We start from the raw sequence: 25,285 nt of genomic DNA on the forward strand, positions 1-25,285 counted from the left end.
ACGCACATTTCCACTCTACACTGATATGGTGGTCGCTATTTGACGCTTTTGTGTTTCCAATGTTTGTTATCCTCTTTGTAAATGTTTGGTACATGTATATATAATCAAGTGTGGCAGACAACTTCCCGCTAAACCATGTCAGTTTGGTTGTTTGATTTTGTATTTTGGGCAACCATTTTGAATGTTTTAACTTTGACAATGTCTGCCTTCCTTTGTTCTTCCACCCACAGGCCCTGATCCCCCCAGTGCCTCATCTGCCTTTGAGACTCTCATTCCCAGATAGGGATGGACTCCCTAACTCTAGACTGCTGCTAAAAGCTAATACCAGTGTTGATCTACTATTGCATTGAATGCTGGTTGATATGATTTGCTATCCCTAAACTACTCAGACTACTTAACTGTGTTCCACCTAAGGTCTACTATTGAAACTGAGTATTGAATGCAAACATCCTACTGTTTATATGTTTAACTGTTTTTACTTAAAGCCTAGTATTGTGTTCAGTACTGCTTAGTGTATGTAATAAATCACCATATTGTTTCTATAACTACAGTGTGTGTTTCCTTGACTGAAAATGTGCTCTGGGGTCTTTGTACTTAACTGCAGCCCCCTCCTGCCTCCTGGCTTAAGCCTGGCTGCTCGATCATAGCTACCAAAACCTTTGGGTAGTTCAGGCCAAACCTAAGATTTGGCGCCCTGTGCATCCAAGAGTGAGTCTGCTGAAGTCCTACCCCAGGTGGACTTTGTAAACCTCCCCAACACACATCTAGAAGACATTTAATGCAGAATGGGTCAGATAACTGGCAAGAAGATATAGTTTTCATCTAATGTGAAAGTATGATATGTTGCATGATATGCGCACGTCCCTGCTTCCCAGAGTTAGAGACTGGTTATTTGCTAATGTCTGATACCGGGTATCTGCTTCTGGTTCCTTCATGAAATCTTTATTTCAGTTTTACTGCATCTGCAGTCTTTGTAAGTGGACACCTCAAGACTGCATTCACTTCCTTTTGCACAATAAACTAGCTCCAGTCAATCGGCATGTACCTATCACAGGACTACTATGAATAAACAGATACAGACAGGCAGGCAGTACTCACATGAAGGCTGGGATGATACGTCAGCACACCATTGTCACAGAGAGTCACGTACTTCTTTTTCCACTCTTTGTTCAATGACTTTCCGCTTCGCTTTAACAGCATACCCTATCAGTGCGAGAGAACAGAGAGCAATGAGGGCAGCAGTCTTACAAAATTAACTTGCTTTCATTATAGAAATATGCAAAGCAGAATTAAGCATGTATATGCCTACAGAAGTACCCCAACCATTTTGCCCACTATCCCATACCACCTGCGTTCTTGTATATATAGGACCTTCACTCTGTGGCCAGCAGCAAATGTTCTAGACATTTCTTTGTCATTCCATCTCCCATTTAGATTCGCTGACCTTTTTGCTGCTATTTTTTGCTGCAAAAGCGTGTTGTATATTTTGCGGGGTGGGGGGTCCGCCCAAAACTCCACTTTCGAGCAATTTACAAACTATTCCACAATCCCCCTTCCGCTTATATCCCTTTACCACCCCCCTTACTTTCAGATTCGTTTTTGCAGCAAAGAATCCGCATAAAAAAAATGTGCAACAAAAAAAGGGCGACGAATGAACGTCGTACTGTTCTGGACAGCAGATTGACCATAGTGACTGTATCACTGGTGGCCTATCTAGAAGGGGAGGAAAGCAAATAACAGTAGATACAAATGCCCAAGTCAATCAATGCTTTTAAACCAATGTCAAATCAACTTCAAGGTTTCTGCTATTAAATAAGAGAAACCACCTGGGAAGAGTACAGACCAAACTACTATGCGATGTCCCTTCTGGTTGGGAACACCAGCTACGTTGTACATATTTCAGCCTTTAGGACCACATCAGTGCAGTGCACCGAGTTTCAGATTTGCATCTGGTCTTACACAGCCCACCTAAAGCAATCCTCTTAGCAAAGCTAATAGTGATGGATGGAAATGCTGCGGTGAACACTTCAATCACAAGAAATTCCACTGGGCAGCACTTCATTCAAAATCTGTGTGGGGGATAAACACGACCTCTGTTCCCCCAGTGTTGTTTAAATAGTTCTTCTGGGGGACTGGATTAAACCACAGACTCCAGGGGGGGGGGGGGCAATCTGGAAATGTTCACAAGACTGAAATTAGAATAGCAAAATTAGCCTGTTACAACTATGAAAGAATAGGAGATGATCATTTACTATTCTAACTCCATTTGCAGAAATATAGGCAGGGTTTGGTTTTGGACCCCCTGGTATGCGCCCACATACAGTAACCCAGGAAGACTATTCTAAGAACAGTTGGCTATATTGCAGACACACACAAATCAGTCTCCAATCAAAAGACCACCGCTCATGACATATGGGTGAGAGGCTACAACAGATTATCTTGGTATTGCAATATGAACAAATTACATACAAGACCAACTGATGCACTCGGATAAAAAGAGATAACGAATAAACTCATACAGACACGGCACCACAAGAGCAGTCGCACAGACATAGGACTCACTGGTGGAATCCTCATACTGGCCCTACGGATAGACTCGAGGGAAGACTCAATGGTCGGCTTAAAAACAATTCAGGTTGACAAAGACCATGTGAAAACATACCAGAAACACATATGGGCTATTAGTTTCGGATGCAGAAGGCTTACGTTTGGTGTAGAGGAGACTGGAGAACAGCACAAAGGGAGTGGACGGGAGGATCTTTGATGAAGACTGGGAGCGAAGAACGGCAGAGGAGTTGGAGGCTGGAGAGACAGCAGAAGAGGTGGCAGCAGGGGAGAGGATAAGGTGACATTTGTAGAGGAGACAGAGGTGCTGTGAACAGAAGGGAAAGGAGAGGTACTAGTAACAGGAGTGACAGGGGTGGTAAACGAAAAAGAGAAGACTGTTAAGGAGAAGGCAGTGGAGGAGTTGGAGGAGAGTATTCGGTGAATGTGGTGGCTACAAGAACAGCCCAAGGTGGTACAGAGAAGGCAGTAGCAATGAGAACAGCCCAAGTAGTAGAGTGAAGATGGCAACATCAAGAACAGCCAAGGTAGTAGAGAGAAAGAAGGAGTTGAAGGACAAACGAGGCAGTAATCACAGAATCAATAGTAGTTTTGGCCAGTGTTGCTGAATAATTATGCTTTATCAAACAACTCCCCCTTGGTTACTATTCACACAGTGTCACAAAAGGAATGCATAGTCATTTGGAACTATGGGCCACTTTTTCATTGGTGCCTGAGACAGTTTTATGGCCCAGTCCGACCATGGTTTCCAGTGGATGTCAGGGGCACAATGGACACTCAAAGTGGAGTGGGGAGGACTGCCTGAAGAAGGAAGCTCGGCTTGGATTGGATTGGATGGGTCCTTTTGCCACTCTCCTGGCTGAGCTCTAAGCCACTTGTGAAGACTACTGGACATCAGCGACCGAGTTAGTCATGGGGTGCAGCACTCAGGGAATCCGGCAACTAGGCTTGGTGAACCCTTGAGTGAGCAACATCAGAAAGAGGTGAGGAAACCAGTCTGATTTTTTAAACTAAAAAACTCTTGTGAACTGCATTGTCTAGGACTGTTGCTACAGAGGCCTGAAGACCAAACATCCCATACTGATTAAGAAAAAGCATTTGGGTGAAGACCATCTTGTTATTTATTTCTTGTGGCAAGATCCCCGGTTCTGAATTTATGTTGACCACCACCTGTACACATTCCACAAAAAAGTATCAAAATGGCACTACTTTTGTAGTTGACCTGGCTGACTGTTTTCTTCTCGGGGATTTTTAAGGGAGTCAGGTTACATACACCCCTATCTTCGTCTGAGGCTTAATGAATAGACCTTGTTTACAAGTCTTGCACCACGTGTCAGTAGACCATGAATTGGTCCATTTCAACCTGCTATTTGATTTAATTATGCTGGGTGCTATTACTCCTCTCGGCCTCTTTGTACTTTCTACATCCTCGATTGTCCAATACTTGGCATATGCAGATGCTTTCGCTTCTGCTTAATCTAAGAGAAATGTGCCATTCGTTCATAGCTTATCCTGGTTAAATCCCTTTGTATTTTACAATTAGGTCTTGCTGCATCATCCTTAGTCTCTGAAAAAATATATTATTTGTTTCTTGCATGAAGCGGTTTTCTGCAGCGTTTCTGATCTGCAAGCCCCGTTTGTATCCGAGGCAGTTTTTCCAGATATGCCCCGAAGAACAGAAGGAAGGCTTCCTCTATCAACGGCACGAGGCCAAGAGGAAGACGGTCCTCGCGGTGCCGTTGCTTGACATCTGGGACGAGGGACTTGCTCTACTGAAGAACCCGTCCACGACGCCTGCCAAGAGGGATCGGTACGAGAAGTAGTACCTGGTCCCCGATTCCGCCCCTTTGTGCCTTAGGGCACAGCTGTGAAAGTTGAATTTAGATCTGTTACCACCCACATTAGAACTGCTCCCACCTCCATTTAGAAGTGTACCCAATTGCAGTTGGAAGTTGCGCCGGATAGCCTCTCTGAGAAAGTTGAATTAGAGTTGTCCCCTCTTGCATGTAGAAGTGTACCCAACGGCATTTAGAAGTCTACCCAATTGCATTTAGAATCTGCACCCAATAGACTCTCTGAGAAAGTCGAATTTAGAATTGTCCTCACCTGCATTAGAATTGTACCCAATTGCATTTAGAAGCTGCGCCCAATAGCCTTTCTGCGAAAGTTGAATTTAAATCCGTTACCCGCATTAGAACCGCTCCCACCTGCTCCTGGAAGTGTATCCAATTAGAGTTGGAAGTTGCGCCGGTTAGCCTCTGTGAGAAAGTTGATTTAGAACTGTTCTCTCTTACATGTAGAAATGTACCCAACGGCATTTAGAAGTGTACCCAATTGCATTCAGAAGCTGCACCCAATAGCCGCTCTGTGAAAGCTGAAATTTAGAACTGTTCCCACTTGCATTTAGAAGTGTACCCAGTTGCACCTGAAAGTTTGCACCCAATAGCCTCTCTGTGAAAGTTGAATTAAGAACTGTTCCCCCTCGCAACTAGAACTGTACCCCGCACCTCCTCAGAGAAAGTTGAATTAGAATTGTACCCTCTTGCAATTAGAAGTGTATCCAACAGCATTTTAGAAATACACCCAATTGCATTTAGAAGCTGCACCCAATAGCCTATCTGAAAGCTGATTGTAAAACGGTTCCCACCTGCACTTAGAAGTGTACCCAATAGCATTTTAGAAGTATACCCAGTTACACTTGAAAGTTGCACCCAATAGCCTCTCTGTGAAAGTTGAATTCAGAACTGTTCCCAGCAGCATTTAGAAGTGTACGAGGGTGTGAACTAGACGATGATAATGACTGAACGAATGTGTGGAGCGGACGAATATGAGGAACGGACGAATATGTACAACAGACGATGCTTAATATGCTTTGGAATGAAGGAAACACTTGAAAACATACATCATTACCACACCCCACGCTTACTCTCCCTCTTACACCACCACTCATCTAGAACACAGAGATACTATGATACCATTCGGTATAACTGTTCTCATATCCACATCTCCCTCTTACTCCACATCACTAAGTAATCGTTGATGGATTCACACCCCCCAGCCAGGCGTTCTCAGGCCTAACGCAGCCACACTCGTTCTGGGTAAAACCGACCAGAGCAAACACATACTCCTGACCTCTCAACCACCACACCTACAACTAAGAAGCAGCTACCACTCGATTTCTGCACCAGCTGCACACATACCTAGTGCGCACACGCACTTTTGGACTCCCTCTACTCTCTATACTGACCTGAACTTCGGTTCCCGAGGGCGTTCAACCTACCAGCGCCTTCAGACCATACCAATGGTATATAAGGCACTATATAAATGCAAAATAACAATAACAACAACAATAACAATCCAACGTCCATCTTTCCATCATGGCCGCTTTCCTCACGTCATAGTTTCTACTGCAGCAAGCTTCTATGCAACTCATCTACGTTGCGTTTCCGCGTATATACATTCACTATTCATCTGGTTACTTATCTTTGTATATATGGTTTCTTTGTCTCTGCATACGTGTTTCCCTTGTTACTTCAGTTACATTATCCCTCTTTAATAATTTGCATATTGCTTTGGTACGCCATTGCACCTTCCCTTCTTGACATCACTTTATTCTCATTGGTTCACATGTACCGTTCTTTTCTATCCAATGGTGTATGCCGACATCCTTCCACCACATCAGTGCAAGGGTACATTCAATACGGTTGTCTGAGTGCATAACATCTCAGGTATCTTCGGTGCGGTATTGGGATGATACCTGGTGTCCTGCACAGAGTCTTCCTACTTTGCTTCCAGTATGATGGAGGTGGGGGGGCGGTGGGGCACTAGAGATGACGTCACCTGCTCCTCTACATGACCAACTCTGGAGACGCTGCAGGATTACTCAAATACATTTGGCATTCCAAACTACCTAGAAAGCCTGGCTCAACATGGACCCATCTTGAGCCAAAGCCTTGGATGCTGCTTGTGAGGAATTCAACCATGCACACAGTGTGTGTGGATGCTCGCCTCGGCTTTTTTGAAATTTTAAATGAAATTGAATGACGATGGACCAACCTTCAGAAAATGTGTGGGGCTAATATGCACACATTTTCCTATGCTTACCGCATGACATACGTATAGACCTCTGTACTCTGGGTGGACACAGCCTACAGGCGCAATCCCCCGTGTCATATTTAGCTGGGATATGACAGCCAGGAGTACATCATGTCATCTTAGAAGGGGGAGGGCTAAACCTTCCCCCTGCCATGGCCAGCCTAATCAACTAACAAAAGCTCATTGATTCGCCCTGTCCTTTTGTTGAGCCCTGTAGCTGGTGGCAACATTCACATACTGATCCGAGTTTGATTCAAACAAGCCCACACAGATCCTGGTTGTCAGAGGCTAACAAAGGAGACAGGAAACCCCAAAACATTTTCATATGCACTGTGTCGATTGACCATTAAATGTCATGTCTGGGACTGCATGTGTACATACCTGAAGGGAGACCTCATTCAGAAGGCACGAGAATGTGGTTCAGAGCCAGAAAGTCAGGTCTCGCTGCAGCTTCAAGAGAGACCTGCCACTTTAATCAGGAACCACATTAACCAGAGAGACCCTATGATCCACAACAGACAGGAAGATGGGTGGGACCCAGTAGTACATGTTTTCATCCTTTTACCTTTTCTGTTACAAAGCACTCTCGTTATGACCTCAAGCATACAGGAGATTGTTGGTGGGGACCCAGGATTGGTTCATTAAGGTAGGCTTAGCCTACAGCAATCCCTGTAGTCCATTTGGCTTTAAAAGAGGGGTGAGCACCTCTTTTGCCAGATCATCTGAAGGCTTCACCAGAAGCAGAAGGAATAACTCATCATTGGACCCTGGCTGAAGGTACATCCTGCCTTACATCTTCTGCCAGTGAAGGAAGGCCAGGACCTCCAAGAGGGAAGCAAGATCCCCCTCAACCCACTAAACATCTCTGAGGGAACAGAGGGAGATACCGAATCCAGAGGACCTTACAGCAGCTCCAGAACCAGTACCCAGCCAGCACACAGCGTGCCCGGCTAGGCTCTGCAGCAAGCTTCCTAGGTGGGAAGTGCCAGAGAGTCTCTGAAACCGAAACCAAGGATAAGGCAGCTGCCTGCGACACCCTTCTCAGCTTTGGGCAGTCCGCCTTAAAGGACGACACAGGCCCAGTGAAAAAGCTAGAAGTGCATCAACAAGCATCCACCGATGTCTGCCAAGGACATTTTTCGAGCCAGTCGAGCCCCTCGAGCTGCAACGGACTGCACCGCTGACTGTTATGCCGCAGTCACTAAAGCCATTTCAGACAACTCGACCAGTGCTTCAGACCGTCCCTCCAGCTTCGTTCACAGAACTGATACCTGCAGCTGTCTCCCGTCTTGAACTCTGTTGCAGAAGCTGCAAAACGCTGTGCAACCAACTCGACCATACTGAGCAACAAGAACACCTAGAGCACCAGGTACTGTGATTCTGCCCCCCCCCCGTCCTTCTCTCAAGGCACATAGTGACATTTTATGACCCATTGTCCCTTTGTGTTAAAGCCAAGTATCCTTGAACTATTGCTATTAATTACTATACCAACTACCCTCCTGTCAGTATCCAGAGTGCAACCCTTTTCTTTCTTTGAAACTGTCTGTCCTCTGCATTCCTTTAAAGGGTGGGTATTATTTTGTAGTGTGCTTGAACTGTCTGTTGTGATAATAATAAAGTAGATATTTTTATGCAAATTTGACTGGACAGTCTCTTGCGGAGATCAGCCTGACGTTTCGTCCACGTTAATAAAAATGACAAGGATGTTTATAATTTGCTTGTGTTTCCGATTGGTTCAGATCCCTTCTGGTGTACTAGAGGTGTGGGGCTGATTGATGGTTTAGAAACCGATACTCATTCCTGGATCACTGTTGCCCCGGTGGTTGATTGGTCACACTGCTTTTCAAGTATTCCCACTGCAGAATACGAAGTGAAAAAACGTTCCACCTATCCCTGCTGGACGAAAGGAAAGCTAAACCCTCTGTGATATTCCAAACATCCCTGAAGAAGTGTATAAGAGGAAAAAAGTATTCCTGTGACCCCTCAAAGTGACACACACTATGACCAGGGTCTACCCCGAGGAGTGTAGCAGAACATTAAGCTGCTCTACTTACTTGAAAACTAACACCCAACTCACTAGGACATCAAAGTGATCCCGAGCAGATCTTACCATGTATGTGTACATACATACCTGCTGCAGGCCCATGCATCCGTGACTGACTTGCAAGTGCACCTCAACGCAAAACGCGGAGGGGCACATCCGACATGATTGGTCTTTGAGGTTCCCAGTAATGCATGCTCTGTGAAACCCACCGCTGTAAGCAACAGCTATATACCTTTTGTGGTCTAAACGGGGAAGGAATTGGGCCGGAACAAGACGCAGCTGTGCTCTGGCAACAATCGTCTTGCCGGAACGCCATTCTGAGGACCAATTCCTCCCAGGTTGAGGAAGCGCTCTGCTGTAGACTGCAATAGTCTTCTACACGCTGCACGTTGGGAGTTTTTATGCAAGCACGATATGCAACGACTTTACAAACTACATCTGGAAGTCGTCCTTTGCTCACCAGGACAGCTAAAACTCAAACAAGAAAACGGTCCAAACCCCTGTATACGTTTCATGCGTTGAACACATTTTTACTGTAATTGTGACTATTCTGACAGATGAAATGAGCAGCATACCCAGTGTGCATTGCATGCTCAGAAGAATGCACATATGATTTACTATCATCAACATGCTTGATTATTTGCTGGTCATTCTTATGTTCCCAAAATATACTGTTTTTATGCAACGCAGCCAGCATCATGTCTTCAGGGCACCCATACTATTAGTGAGTATCAGTGTATGCCAAGATCTGCTGCCAAGCTAAAATAATCCTTTAATGGTTCAACTACCATCCAATCCAGGGAAGGCACCCACACTCACTACTCCTATGCCTTAACCATACTATTTGACACCTAGCTCTGCCCCTCAGTGTCACCCATGCCACTGACAATCCCCTCTGCCCTACCCCGGACTGTTATCGTCTCCACTGCGTGGTATACCACCCCCACGCACGAAAGGTGAGGGGGGCGTGCCCTCAGTAAATGGTGTCCACTTCCAGAAGTGGGTCCAAAGAAAACAGCGGGCTCAGGCGGGCCTGCTGGTGCTCGTCTTTGGCTAGGTACGGGTAGTAGAGGATACAGTTGCAGGCCAGTTGGTTTAAAGTTGGTAGTGAGCGGTTATTCTAGCTAGTTTGAGGAAGCTGCACTGAGCACTGTGATAGCTATCGCTCAGCACACTGTCTATATGAGACGCTCAAGGCCCCACACAAGAAGCAACACGTGTATTCTGTCACATCCAAAGTAACCGCGCACAAAATAATTAAATGAGAATAAGAAAAACAAGGCAGAAAATGTCTCATGTTGCAAATCTCTTTATTAGCCTTGTGTGTTTTACGTGGCGTCCCAGGAGAGCGCGGCGAGCCCAAAGCACAGATAAGCGTACACGCTTTAAATAACGTACAGAGTACCAGTAATGAAGAGAAGTGTTATCTGAAATCCATCACTCAGCGCCGCCTAGCCCGGAGCACTCCCAAAACAGCGCTCATAAATTTATATTAAAACTCTACTCAATGGCAATTATTTACCAACAAAGATTTATTGATTGCCTGTGTTGTTCGCGGACGGAGGCGCGGGTCGGGGGGGGGGGCGTCCGCCAGCTCTGGGCCATCGGATTATCTTGGGTCTGTACAAGGAGAGCGAGAGGGGGGGGGGGGGGGAGTACAGAGCGAGAGCCTGGCGTGAGTACCACTAAAGAGGGAAGGTCTGTACCTGTAACTGGGGGTTGGGTAGGGGCGAGGGAGCGGTTCTGGTAAGGTGGACAAGGGCGAGACACTACATCGGATGTACGGTTTTGGAGGCAGGGGTGAGAGGCGAGTCATTGACTCGGGTCTATGAAGGTCTTTGCATCCATCCACCCTTCTGTGTCCAGAACCAATTCAGAAAGTCCCAAAGGTTTCAACTCAAGTCTCACCTTTTTCTTAAATCTTCTCCCTTCAGAACTCCCCCACCCAAAGATGATCCGCTATTGGGTATTGGTAGATCTTGAGGACTCGCTGGAAAACGTGAATGTTTATTGCTCGTTTTTTCTGTTGGATTTTGAGATAAAAAATGCGGCCTAAAGTTTGGCCAGACTATTGTGTTGTATGACTACTTGGCCGCCTCTATCCTCTGAGTTGCCCAGTCAGGGTAAGCATTTACCCCTGCACTTTCGGGCTCCCTCGCACTATATCCCACAAAGCACAGTGAAGTAGCAGACAGGGAGTACCCACAAAACAAACTTCCACAATGGAAAGTGGGCCGGGTGTCGAGTGAAACAGAGCGAGCTCTGTCAGGAATGGGGTGAGGCTGAACAGGTGCATCATGTAAGGTTTATCAAATAGGTTTATCGTGAGACTTTTTGGACAGAAGAGCGGGACGAGAGAGTGGCAATACTTACAAAGCCCACACCTCAAACACAATTGTCTCCTGATGCCCACAGCAAAGACGGTTTGGGGGCTCCAGGAGAGCTGAAGGGCGAGTGGTGGCTCTGGGCATAACAGGCTAAAAAGTGATCAGGATAGTGCATAGGGGCTAGCATGGCAGGGTGACACTGCAATAGGGGGGCGCGGAGGGGCATTAGAGTGTGAGCACCAGCGAGACTTTGAACGCATGTCTGTAGAATGCATAAACACGTGTACAGAATAGACACCAGGTTATTGTAAAACACAGACAGCAGAGGCATCGCTCTTTCCCCTATCAGATACGCGTGGCGCGCGTGCAGAGCACGCAGATTCAGTAAGCCAGTCTCTAATCTCCTCTACTAGACACATAGCAAGGCCTGCGAGGGTGAGCCATGATTCAGCAAGAGGCTGAGGACCCACCTCACAGGCGACGGGACCTTTGAGAGTAAGTAGTTGAGGCAGTGCCTGCATGAGAGCAGTCGCCAAGATGGAAAAATTACTCTAGGACCACGGATGCCAAATCCACAATTTTTTTATTGCTGCGGCCAGGACAGTGATGTGAAATTACCAAAATGGAAGGAGGAACAGAAGAGACGTCACAATCACTTTGAAACCCATGCCACCACAGGAAGTGATGTTATGTGACCTTTGTCTCAGATGGCACCACAGTGACCTCCTCCTACAATAATGTAATACACACAAGGATAACTGGTACTGGTGCACAGCACATTCTTTGAACTGAGAAGTTTAATAACTTCTCCATGAATTCTATAGAACAAAACTACCAGTGCTGTTTCATACATGCACTTCTGTTTTAACGTATTACCACCATAACTGCTACACCCCACCAGATGTTCAAATGATGCAGAAAATGTACTTCACTATAGCCCACTGATTAATGAACTACTAGGTACTAGAATGCAGAATCTGTGTTGTACTATTTCCTCCTCAATTGCCACTAAACTGAAACGTGCCTCGTAAATGACACGCAGCACATGCTTTCAATTACAAAGTCGAATGTTAACATGTGTATGTGTCATGAAATCCTAATGTTCACCAATCCTATTAGGCCAAGATAAGTTAACATGAAATAGACATTTCCCAACATTTCTGGGAAGGGTGTGTGGAGATAAAAGCACACATCTACCAGTCATACATTGCAACCACAGGTCTTCAGCGGGTGTCACCCACCGTGGAGTCTGTTCACAGACACATCAAGCCCTATACCCGTCCCTAAATTTCAACGCACACACTCTCTCTTCATGGAATGAATTCCACACCGGGCTGCCCTCTTGGGATGTGATGGGCTTTTTGAAGAATAAAACCCACTTTGGCACAAGGGAATGGCAGGATCCGCTACTTTTCCTGTTAACATTCAAAACACACGTGTGGAAAGGTAAGCCACAGCAGAGACAATTCCACGAATTCTGGACCTAGTGAGGTACAGGGACTAGCCCTGCACAGGGATGGGCGAGGGAGGGGGGCCGGGGGGGGGATCAGTTTCAGAGAAGACCTAGGCCTTGAGGAATTGATGAGCATCGACCTATGGTCGGGATGGGCTTTAGTACAATGCCTGCTAACGTTAACTTTGGCTGTGGAAAGAAGTGAAAGTGTTTCTCGAGCACATTTTTGGTCAGAGCTGCCCATTTTTTAAAAACAAAAAACACCACTGTGCCAAAATACCTGCTCATAAGACTGTTAGGAGGATTCATTTCATGAACACTTACCCCCGCTCCCTCACTGCGTACTTTTCACTGTTTCTAGACATTACACCCACACAAGAATGCACCGCCTGCACTGCAACCCAGCCCCAAATTAATAAAAGTGCAATATGAACAAAAGCTAGTTCAATACAATTGTAATTAAAGTAATCTAAGAGTAATATGTGGACACAACAAAGTAGACAATATTGCAAATATAAATGATCTCCTTGCATTATCTCGTTCATTGTCTAGGGCGCATTCACCTAGCTTTTGCATTTGCAGAAGTGTTGACTGCTGCTTTGAAATCTCTTTTGATCGTTTTGTTCTCACTTGAAAGAGTAATTAGAAGAAATCGACTCTCTAAACAGCACACATGTGTTTATATTTACTGAAATTCTTTTAATTCTGTGTGGTATACACGTTGCAAAATATAAAAAAGTGAACCATTCACAAGCCATAATTATTGTTTTTTTCAGTGCTGCACCATAGTAAACTATGAGTGAACCTCTTTTTAATAGCACATATTTGCAATCTGGGTCCGTTTTTGTGGCTCACAATTTTGTCTGTCAAGGCCCAGCGATATAAACATGATTTGCCCAGGATCACATACTTTGGTTACATGATGAAGCTGGGATTTGAGGCCAGTCTGCAATTAAGGCACCTTACCGCATAGCCATACAACTTCTAGTCAGTAGAAATATTTTTTGTTTGCGTTTCAATAATTTAGACCAATGGCTGGAGATGGTCCAGATATGTATTAATGTTTGGTTTACAGAAATATATTAACATTCTGCATTATAGAGATCACTTTAAAAGTACAAAAGGTAAATAGTAAACCAACCTGACAACATCTAAATGGTTATAGAAACATGTCAAGCACAAAGAACATGATTGTAGAATTTCCTCCATCTTAAATGGATGCTTACAAGACTCGGCATTACATGTTTTTGTTTGACGGTTCACGTCTACATTTATTATGAACCGTGGACTAGGGCAGGCAGCCAAGAAAGTAACAACGCATCAAGAAAACTGGGAGTTTCTCAGTAATGCGCCAACTACCAACACTGGCAGTTGAGCTTTTTATATTTTTACATCGGGACAAGTCTCAGAATGCAACCTCCCACGCCAAATAATGCATGAATAGCAATGTTCAAAATAAAAAAAAAATCTTTTAAAGTGACAAATGGACCATGGCAACGAGCAGAGGGGCCTTGCTTCACCCCCAGTTCAAATGGTTATGAATGAGGCTAGGGGTCCACACAGCCTGGATTCTGGCAGTGCCGTTTAATCTCTGCTAAATGTGTGCAGCAACTGTAACAGGTCGGAAAAGGTTCTGTGCACCCAGTTACTGGGCAAGCCATGATGAGAACATGAAAAGCCCTGTAGTGTCTGAAGAGGTGAAATCGCTACAAGAAGAGGGCACTGACCAGGTGGCCTCTGTGGTGCAGGGCCATGTCCTAGTTGCAAACATATGCCCACATCCAGCGACAACATGACAAAGCTCCTGCTGGGGGACAGCATTATTTTATGCTTTTGAGCATGTCTTTCCCAGCTCTTTGAGCGCCAGAGCATGCTTTACTTGTGGAGCCTCGAGTCCCATGGGCCCCTATAACCTGGTACCTAGGTAGGAGACACCGCCTGAGGAAGAACAGTGGTGGAGAGCGATGTTGAGTGCTAGGCGTAGGGTGTCTGTACTGAAATGAATCATCGGTGCAAAGAAATCAACTTCCGGGGCACCAGTGGTCCAGGGATGAATATTGTTTTCTAAACCATCAATCAGCCCCACACCGCTAGTACACCAGAAGGGATCCGAACAGATTGGAACACAAGTAAATTATAATCTTCCTTGTCCAATTTTGGTAAAGTGGACGGAACAGCAGGCTTACTTCTGCAAGGTCGTGGATCGTTGGTTAGTTGCAATACTTCCAACGAGGAAGCGCAGTGAGTGTTTGCAGGAGCCCTGCTCCTTTGTAGAAATTGTGCCCATTTTTGTTTTAAAGCACCCCCAGACCCCGAACCTCCGCTTGCCGTCTCTTCCCCACCCCAAACCCTCTTCCTGCTTTCCCATCCCTCCTGCCTCCCGACCCCACCCCCCCACTCTGATTGGGCCTTCGGCCCGTGTTGCACAAGCCATAACCTTTTCTCAGCCCGTGCAGCCCTGCAGCTAAGGGCCCAAGGAAAAGGCCGGCTCCAGAAAGTGTCAGCTGGTTTCCGCAGGGGAAGCCAGTAGCCAGCCGTCAACCAGCAACGACCAGGACCAGTAAGGTAGGCTCAGGTGAGGAGTAGAGCAATTACTCTACCCTGGAAGCCTAGAACAAAACCTATCTAAAACACCTTAATAATAATTAACACCTCTGCTGCCTTCCTCAACATCACACTATTAAACAAAACAGTGTTTAGTACAACACTCATTGACCAGTTAGGCGTAGGCGCCTCTACCACTCACTATACAGGCCTCTCAAATCTTGCTGTGTTTATTTATTGTAATGTTTTGGTCACCCGTGTCTCAAACATAGCTGTGTTTAGTACAACACCCATTTGACCAGTTAGGCGTAGGTCTCTTTTGCACTATACAGGACTCTCAGATCTAGCCGTGTTTAGTATTGTAATTCTTTGGTCACCTGTGTCCCAAACCTAACTGTGTTTAGCACTGCACCCATTTGATCTGTCAGGCATAAGCCCCTCTCCCACTATACGGGAGGCTCAAATCTGGCAGTGCCCTACTTCAAATTGCACTGTTGATTGCGGGTGGCCTCTGTCCCACTATGGAGGATGCTCATATGTGACTGACCACCTCACACCTAGAGAGCATTACTGTAGAGTGAGACAGAAGCCATTACTGTGGAGTGATACTGTGATTAAGGGCTCACACCTCATAAGTTGACAGTGATTCTTAGTTACGCCCGTTAGGACAATTCTGTAGTTAGTAGCTAAACTCCTCAACCCCACATAGCTAGTTCACCGTAGTGAACCTCGTCCAGGGACACGGACATTAAGGACAGCCACCAATAACACCAAACGATATAACCCTAACTACCTTCCCCATCTCAAACAAGACGGCGACTGAACTAGTCAGCAACACCAACTACAGAGTAGCGGCCCATTCTCTACACCCAGTACTACACCACATGAGAGCCAGACCAAAGCAAAAAATCAACTCGGCATCAACAAACAAAATAAAGACCAAAACAACTCTCAAGCTCAAAATGCAGCACAAACAACCTATACTGATGGAAAGGAAAAGGAAAGAAAGAACAAACACACCAGAACAGCAACAAAGACTCACAACTGCAGAACACACTCCCACAGAAAGGAACGAAAACCGACCCAACGCTGAGAGAAGCAACAAATCCCTCTACTTAACTCCATACCTCGCAAACAACCGGTCACCAGAAGAAACCAACCCCAAGCTAGAATCAGAAACAGCAGACAACCAAACACAACCACGCAGAAGAAGGACGGACAACACTAGAAACAACAAAAACATAATCGCCGCAATAACACCTTACACCACCAAAACAAGAGGACTTCCACTCGACAACCACAATTCTTGGAAGAAGAACCTGATGAAAACAAAAACTCAAGACAGAAGCAAGAATAACAACTTTAACGACACAGATGCACCTGTACCAACACCTCAAATAGAGATCGACCAGAAAGGAAACCTCAACACCTATTAGTGGACAACCCCAACAATAAAGCCCAAACCAAACTACACCTCCAAACTCCACTGCAATCTAATAAACGCAAGATCCATGTCAAAACACTGAATAGAGATCTTTGACCTACTCGATGACAATGGCATAGACATCCTATTCATCACAGAAACATGGCTGGACAACCACTACAAAATCACACTCCAAAGCTGCCTCCCAACCAACTTCAAATGCCTTCAAGTAAATAGGAAAAATAAAAAAGGAGGAGGCATCACAATAGCATTCAAAGGACACCTGAAAATAAAAACAGACGAAACTCTCATCATCAACTGTGAAACCATGGTCATACACCTATCAGCAAACCCAAAAACCAACATCACATTCATCCTGGTGTACAGACCACCGACATATGATGCAACCTTTGTCGATAACTTCAAAGAAGCCATCACCAACATAGCCTCAAGCACAAACATTTAATCATCCTGGGGGACTTCAACATCCGGTTTGAAGAAAGTCACACCAACTCCCAAAACTCACTGATTGGACAACTTACAACCATGAAACTACGACAGCTGGTCAAAGGGGCAACACACTCGGCAGGACACACCCCGACGCAATCTTCACCAAGGAAAAACCTATCACCACAGCACCACCGATACAAATACTGTGGAACAACCATCTCATCATCCCATTCGTGATCAGAATACCAACTCAAGTCTGCATCCAACCCCTACAAAAAGAAACTGGAAAAGCGTCAAAGCAAGCAACCTATTCAACAACTGGAGATGACCAAACCCTCAACTATAGAACTAGAGCTGGCTGACAGACGGGAAAGCGGCGATACTACACAAATGGATTGCTGATACAATTGATGAGAGCGCCCCGGAAAAACCATTCACCACATCAAAAAAAAGAGCAATGGCAAAATGGTTCACCCCACTACTATGTAATCAAATAGGTACACAGGATCCTATTTATATGTACCACATCTTACTCCACCAATAGGAACATAGATTATATTATAAAAGAAGGATAAGATGGTAAACTTTCTCTACTTCCACCCCTCCTTCTCCCCCAACGATTAGACACCTCTGACAGATTCTCCGGCACTACAAGTCTTGACAACATAGACTGCGTGCAACATTCCAAATTTCAAAAAACATTTTTGTTTAATACAGAATATTTAAATTAAAACATAAGATACTACCCACACCTAACACAGTGTACAAAACTACCACTAAACCTACAAAATCTAAAAAGCTAAATTTCAAATAAACCACTTACAAATGGACACAGACGAAATCACATATCACAGTACATAGAAAAAACCTAAATGTGTCACTACAACAACATACAATCCCAACATGTTTCTGTTCTTCAAAGCCCCTTTCGGGCGAACATTCTTCAGGTAACCTTTAAAACATCCACTATTCTTCTCAACACTGTGTTGAATGGGTAGTTTCAGGCAACCAGCCTGCAAAGAAGGGAAACAGAGGAAACTAATCAGATCCCCAGGGGAAGGGGTATTAGCAAATGTAAAAGTGGAGTTGACTCAGTCAAGAGAACAATTCCACAAAAAGGTTTGGAAATTAAACCAATTAGATTTACCTTAATGTGGTTTACCATTTGTAAGTGGTTTATTTGAAATTCAGCTTTTTAGATTTTGTAGGTTTTAGTGGTAGTTTTGTACACTGTGTTAGGTGTGGGTAGTATCTTATGTTTTAATTTAAATATTCTGTATTAAACAAAAATGTTTTTTGAAATTTGGAATGTTGCACGCAGTTTATGTTGTCAAGACTTGTAGTGCCGGAGAATCTGTCAGAGGTGTCTAATCGTTGGGGGAGAAGGAGGGGTGGAAGTAGAGAAAGTTTACCATCTCACCCCACTACTAAGCACCATGAAAAAGGACAACAGGAAGATGGAACTGGAATGGAGGAAAGAATAGAAACCAGCAAATAAATAATATTCCAGAAACATATCTGCGCATACAAGAAGGAAATACAAAAGGCGAAGAGAAGGCATGATGACAGAATCACCGATGCCACCAAAACACAAAAAGAAACTTTCAACATCATTAAAAAATGAAAAACACACCAGGCTGCGACAACACCCCAACCGCCTCAGAGAAATGTTGCAATGACCCGGCAGACCACTTCAAGAACAAAATCAACGACATTCGACAAATCATACAAAACAGACCAACCAACCACAACATTCAACCAACCGGACCTAAAACAGAGCCACAGCACAAACTCCAAAACTTTCCTGAAATATCAGCAGAGGCATTCGTCTCGTTGGTAAAACACAGCAAGAAAGCAGGATCACTCATGGATCCCTGTCCCCCTGACATCTACAAATCAATCCTCACACAAGGAACGCCATAAAAATATTACAGACACCTCCTAAACCTCTCACTAGCAACAGAAACTGTACCAAGAGCCTTCAAATCAGCATATATCAAACCGCTTTTAAAAAACACAAGTGCCGACGTAGAAGACCTCTCCAACTACAGGCTGATTTCAAACATTCCCAAGCCAGCAAAACTCCTTGAAACCTACATGCACAAATTAACCCAAGAACACATAGAAAAACACCACCTGCTACACCAAGCACAAGTCGGTTTCAGTCCCGCAAGAGGAACCGAAACAGCAATACTATCCATCAGGGACGACCTAAAAACTAAAGCAGACTCAAACACAACCTCAGCCCTGATTATGCTTGACGTCTCCGCAGCCTTCGACACAGTTAGCCATGACACCCTAACCAAAAGACTAGAAGACATAGGCATAACGGACATGGCACTACTCTTGATTAAATCATTCCTAGCAGACAGAACAGAAACCGTATGGTTAAAACCATTCAAATCCACCCCACGAGTTAACGACTGTGGAGTACCACAAAGGTCCTCACTATCACCACTGTACTTCAACATCTACCAGACACCAGTAATCAGAATCTTCAAAAATACAACATTACATGCTACAACTACGCAGATGACACTCAAATCATCTACAAAATCCAAGGCACTCAAGCAAATCACTCAACCATGATAGAGTGTCTAAAATAAGTCTTTAACTGGATGAATGCCAACAACTTGAAAATCAACCCAGAAAAGACAGAAATCATGATTATATCCAAAAAGCAAGAGAACACCACCTACATTCCATGGCCAACGGAAATAGGAACTGCACCAACATCATCTAAGGTAGTAAACAATCTGGGAGTTCTGATGGACAACACCCTAAACTTAGAACCACAAATAAATGCAATTATCAAGAAATGCTTCTTCCTCCTCCACACGGCAAGAAGAATCCTACCTTTCCTCTACTTCACCCACAAAACACTTGCAACCGTCGCCCTCATTATGCCAAGAATCGACTATGCAAACAGCCTCTATAACGGGATACCAGACTACCTCCTCAAGAAACTACAACAGATCCAAAATACAGCAGCCAGACTGCTCCTCAAACTATCTAGAAAAGACCACATCACTCCAGTCCTAAACATACTGCACTGGCTCCAAGTGAAACATCGCATCACCTTCAAAACAATGTGCATAACACACAGGGCAATCTGCGGACAAGGAGCTGAATTCCTACAAAAGAAAATAATCTACACCAAACGAGACTCCTCAGATCAAGCAACAAAATCTGCCTGGAACAAAAAGACCACCTTAAGAAAAAACTTGGGGCTCCTCCTTCTCCCACTTAGCCGCAAAAACCTGGAATAACCCCCCGACCCCCGAAAGAAATAATAAACACCAAAGATTACATACAATTCAGAAAATTATTTAAAACCTGGCTCTTCAACATCAGAGATTCGAACTGAAAAACCAAAACTACGGAACGGGAAACACAAAGAAAAGGTTGACTAAATTTAGGATGACACTGACAACACCCAGAACCGACTAGAGAAACTCTTACTAGAACAAGAGAAACGATGCTAAGTCTGATAGGACACAAGCGACACCCATGAGGACAGAAATCAGCATCCCTAGCCAACTCCAGCCAACAACCTCACCCGCCCCATGATTGCTACCAAGTATCGTAATTGTATAGAGTTGTGTGAATGTTAGCACTTGCCACACTCAAAGTAAGTTGTGGACATTGGCATGGGCATTGACCATATGGAGTTGTGAATGAAGGCAGGTGCCGCCCCTGGATGTAATTGCAAGTGTTGGCATGTGCCACGTTTCGAAGGGGCTGGGAGGGATAGTCTGCATAAACAACTGAATAAGATGATGAATGCCAACCACCCGCCACATATGGATGGAGTAGCCTTGGCTAGACAATGCCTGCACCGACTGGATTGGGAATTTTCTCTGGGCCAGATTTGAAGGGACGCACAAACGCCTGCCTGCCCCGCATACAGACAGGTGTCACGTAGGTGGCCGGAGCCGTACTTGCGCAAGGTTATGAATGTGAGTGGATGCCTTGTGTGAAAGGCACCGTGAGTATCGGACGTTCCAGATCACGACAGAGACGCAGAGATGCTGCCGCACCTCACCTGGAGAGAATACGGAAATTCAGCGCCTCACTTCCGGACAGCAATGCCAATTAACCAATCCAATAACAATTTCACCCCTCTGCATACACCTCTCAAACTCTAACCAAACACAACCACAAGCCTACAACACAACAATCCGCACAAACTTCACTACACTGCAACAACAAAACAAACCACACAGACTCACAGAACAGCACACGACGACTACCGACCCTAAAACACCCCTAAGCCCAGCCAACGGACCCACCGGGCTTTGGCCGCCAACAGCCCATCACTGCTCTCTTGCACTTATCCAGCTTATTCCCACTAAATCACCCTCCCTTTCCTTTTTTCAGAGCCGCCAGGGGACCACTTCGGTGGTGATAGTGTGTGGTACAAATATCCTTCAACATTAACCCAGCGAAAATACAATTACTACCCAATGATAAAAGGGACTGTCCAGCCAAGGTTGTATAACAAGATCTACTTTATTTTTATCACAACAGACAGTTCAAGCAACACTATGAAATACAACCCACCCTGTAAAGGAATGCAGAGGACAGACAATTTCAAAGAACTGGATATTGACAGGAGGGTAGTTGGTATGGTGATTAATATCAATAGTTCAACGTTACTTGGCTTTAGCACAAAGAGAGCAATGGGTCATAAAATGTCACTAGGGATCTTCAGAGAAGGACCAGGGGGGGCAGAACCACAATGTACCTTGTGGTGTAGATGATCTTTGTGCTTGACAGCGTATAGTCTGTTTCAGGGTGCTTTGCAAATTCTGCGACAGAGCTCAAGAGGGGAAGACAGCTGCGGGTATCAGGCAGCAGCCAGTTCGGCGAGTGAAGCTGGACGGACGGCTGTAGGTGTGCCTACATGGCGGCTCGGGGTCAGGAATCGGTGACTTAGTGCTGGTCGGCAGTTCTGAAGCACTGGTGGAGGAGTCTCTGACTGCTTTAGCGACTGCAGCTTAACAACGGTTAGCGGTGCAGTCAGTTGCAGCTCTAGGGGCTCGACTGGCTTGAAAATGTCCTTTAAGGCAGACATTGGTAGATGCTTGTCGATGCACTCCTCCTAGCTTCTTCACAGGGCTTGTGTCGTCCTTTAAGGCTGACGGCCCAAAGCTGAGGAGAGTGTTGCAAGCAGCTGCCTTGTCCTTGGTTTGGTTCAGAGACTCTCTGACACTTCCCACCTAGGAAGCTCGCTGCAGAACTTAGCATGGCACACTGTGTGCTGGCAGTGTACCGGATTCAGTATCTCCTTCTGTTCCTTGAGAGGTGTTTAGGGGAGAGAGCTCCTAGCCCTTTTTCACTACTGGAAGATGTAAGGCAGACTGTACCTTCAGCCAGGGTCAAATGCAGAGTTCTTCTTGCTACTCCTTGCAAAGTTTTCAGATCTGCCAAAAGAGGACCTCAGCCTTCTTTTAAAGTCAAATGGGCCCCAGGGATTGGTGTAGACTATGCCTACCTTAATGAACCAATCCTGGGTCCCCAAGCAACAATCTCCTGTATGTGTGTGGTCATAACCAGAGTGCTTCAGCACAGTAAAGTCTCACTCATCTTCCTGTCTGTTGTGAATCAAAGGGTCTCTTTCTGGTTAATGGAGCCCTGGTGGTTCCTGATTAAAGTGGCACGTCTCCCTTGATGCTGTGGCGAGACCAGACTTTCTGACTCAATCAATCCACATACTTGTACCTTCAAAATGGGGTATCCCTGCAGGGATGACTACTGTAAACAGGCAGTCCCAGACATGACATTTCACAATCAATCGATACTGAGGGCGGGAGCTGGCATCAGGTTGACAGTGCATATGAAAGGGTGTTGGTGGTTTTTGGTCTCCTTTGTTAGACTCTGCAGCCAGGCCCCATGTGGGCCTTTTTTAATTAAACTCTGATTAGTATGGAAATGCTGCCACCAGCTATAGGGCTCAACAAAGGACAGGGCGGATCCATGGAGTCTTTGTTACTTAATTAGGATGGCCATGGCAAGGGGGTGGGAGAGTTGCCCCCACTCTTCCGAGATGACATGGTGTACTCTTGGCTGTCATCTCCCAATTAAATATGACAGGGGAGACTGCACCTGTAGGCTGTGCCCATCCACAGTACACGGGTCTATGCGTATGTCATGCGGTGAGCATAGGAATGTGTGCAGATTAGCCCCACATATTTTCCAGAGGTTGATCTACCATCTTTCAATTTCATTTAAAAAAATTTAAAAAGGCCAGTCATGCACACACCTACTTTGCGGATGATCGAATTCCTCACACTCTGCCCCTATTTCTTTTATTTAAAACCACCGTACCGGTTTTTGGAAAAGGGAGGGTGACCATTGGCAGAATCACAGGTATCACAAAGTCGTCGTTTATTGAACAGTTATAAACTAAATTGTCATTATTATAGTTGGCCAATGTTACATTTAGCAGTGTAGGGGAGGGTTTGAGCCCTGAACCATTGTTAAAAAACAGTATTGACTGCTACAGAGACTGTTTGGGCACAGGAATGAAAATCAAAGATGTTTTCAACATGCTCAGTCACAGCCAAATCTGCACGGTTTATATCCGGAGAAATTAGTTGACCTAGCCCCCCACTCCCGACTCCTTTTCCCACTACTGATGTCATGGTAGCCATTGCGGAATTTAAGTCCTATGTTTAGGTCAGTGGCCTGTCCCAGATTTTTATTTTTAAAAACTGTTCACCCTAGCTCGATGTGTTGTTATGTAAGGCAAAGGGTGGACTTGTAAACAGTTTTTAAACAAATAGGACTAAAACAGCATTGTTTTAAAGAGATGACCTGAAATATACACAAATCACAATGTGAAAATATCGTTGAATGTAACGAGAATAATTCTTGCTTTATTTTCGCCATCGTGAATTACCAACAAAGTGATGCAAGACTAAAAAAGAAAAAAACTCCTCTTGAAATAAATAGGTCAAAATGCAAATCATACATCATGCAACTTTATGCAGCTCTCCTAATCCAATCCCCCACTACTTCGAACTATCCACACTCTGCCTTGTGTCTGGAGAAATGTAACATTAATCTCACTTCAATATGCTGAGAGGTCAAACAAAACAACAGACACGATGGAGCAGAGCTCTTGTGAGCTCGGTAATTCTCAGAGCATCAGAGGACAAGCTGATCGCTGCTGCAGCGCTGTCTACATAATGGCGGCTCGAGCATTGACTTTTTACTTTCCCTGGATTCAGAAACAAAGGAGACCACTTTTGTCAGATATTAAATCCGGGGAGATCCGTCCCAATTCCAGCACTAAACAAGTGCATCCAAATGGAGCGAAAACAATGGGATAAGAAAGGAGGGCAGAGTGAAAAGAGGAGCACAGAGGGACATGTAAAAGCGCAGAGGGTAAAAGAGGAGTCATGAATGGGAAAAGGAGTAGGGACGAAGAGATAGAAAGAAGGAAAGGAGTAAGGTGTCCTGAATTTCGCTCCACACCACTGCTGTACTTTACAGGTGCGCGCATGCTTTTGCGTTTGTCTTGGTCGACTTTGGCTTTTTGGGTACAATAAATTGGGGCCCATTTTTTAAACAAACAATACAATCAAATGTTGACGCGAGAGATACGAACGAATGGAATTAAAGAACAGGCCGACCGTTATGTAAAGTGGTCTTGTATCGCGAATGAGAAAACAGAAAAATGGGAAGAAAATGGAGGCTGGATGGAAGGAGTGAAAATTAGCTAGAAAGACCGAGGTTGCCATATAATCTTTGCACCTTTAGCATCTGGTTATACACCACTATTTGCCTACCCAGGTCGCAGGGGCCTAACCCCTTATTTACCTGTGCACATCGCTTTAATTGGGAGGGATAATGGGGGGGGGGTTGGGAGGGAGAAGGGGCTCTACAAAGGGGTCAGATAAGTTGGAGCCTGGAAATTGCTTGGCTTGCAGGCAATGGGACCCAAGGAGGAGAAGCAGGGTGTACCATCATTCGTTATGGTGCACCCCCCTCTCCTTTTGTTTCTTAATAACAGGCTCCGACCCCGCCAGGAGAGGCAGGCACACCTTAGGGAATGAAAGTCTGTCCGCCTCTCATTTTGTTTCGTCATGAGAGGCTCCAATTCCCTCATGCAGCCCTTTAACAACATAGCTGCATGGTTTAAGGGCCGTCTGCTTGTGTATTGCCTCTGATTAAGAAACAAAAGAAGAGGTGGGGCAGTGGTATTATACTTTTTAGTCCCGCCTCTCCTTTTTTTCTAATTGGAAGCCCTTTAACCATGCAGCTCTTAAAGAGCTGCAAGAGAGGGTTGGCGATTCTAGGGATAGTCGGAGGGGAGGCCCGGGCTCGGGAGCACTTTTTAGAGACTGCCAGGGCCCAGCCCTGGCTACCACCAGCCC

At 45.1% G+C, this 25,285-nt stretch overlaps 1 protein-coding gene across 4 annotated transcripts in view; it reads right to left on the reverse strand.

Moving 5' to 3' along the window:
- Positions 1 to 25,285, reverse strand: part of AGAP1 (ArfGAP with GTPase domain, ankyrin repeat and PH domain 1) — a 1,778,872-nt gene that overhangs the window by 616,410 nt on the left and 1,137,177 nt on the right. For all 4 annotated transcript variants that reach the window (XM_069615994.1, XM_069615993.1, XM_069615991.1 and 1 more), the window contains one exon: positions 1,099 to 1,203. In XM_069615994.1, the coding sequence (XP_069472095.1) occupies positions 1,099 to 1,203 (105 nt within the window). The remainder of the gene's footprint in view (positions 1 to 1,098; positions 1,204 to 25,285) is intronic.

The sequence above is a fragment of the Ambystoma mexicanum genome, chromosome 9 (genome assembly GCF_040938575.1).
Source record: "Ambystoma mexicanum isolate Mex_15411 chromosome 9, UKY_AmexF1_1, whole genome shotgun sequence".
Taxonomy (NCBI): domain Eukaryota; kingdom Metazoa; phylum Chordata; class Amphibia; order Caudata; family Ambystomatidae; genus Ambystoma; species Ambystoma mexicanum.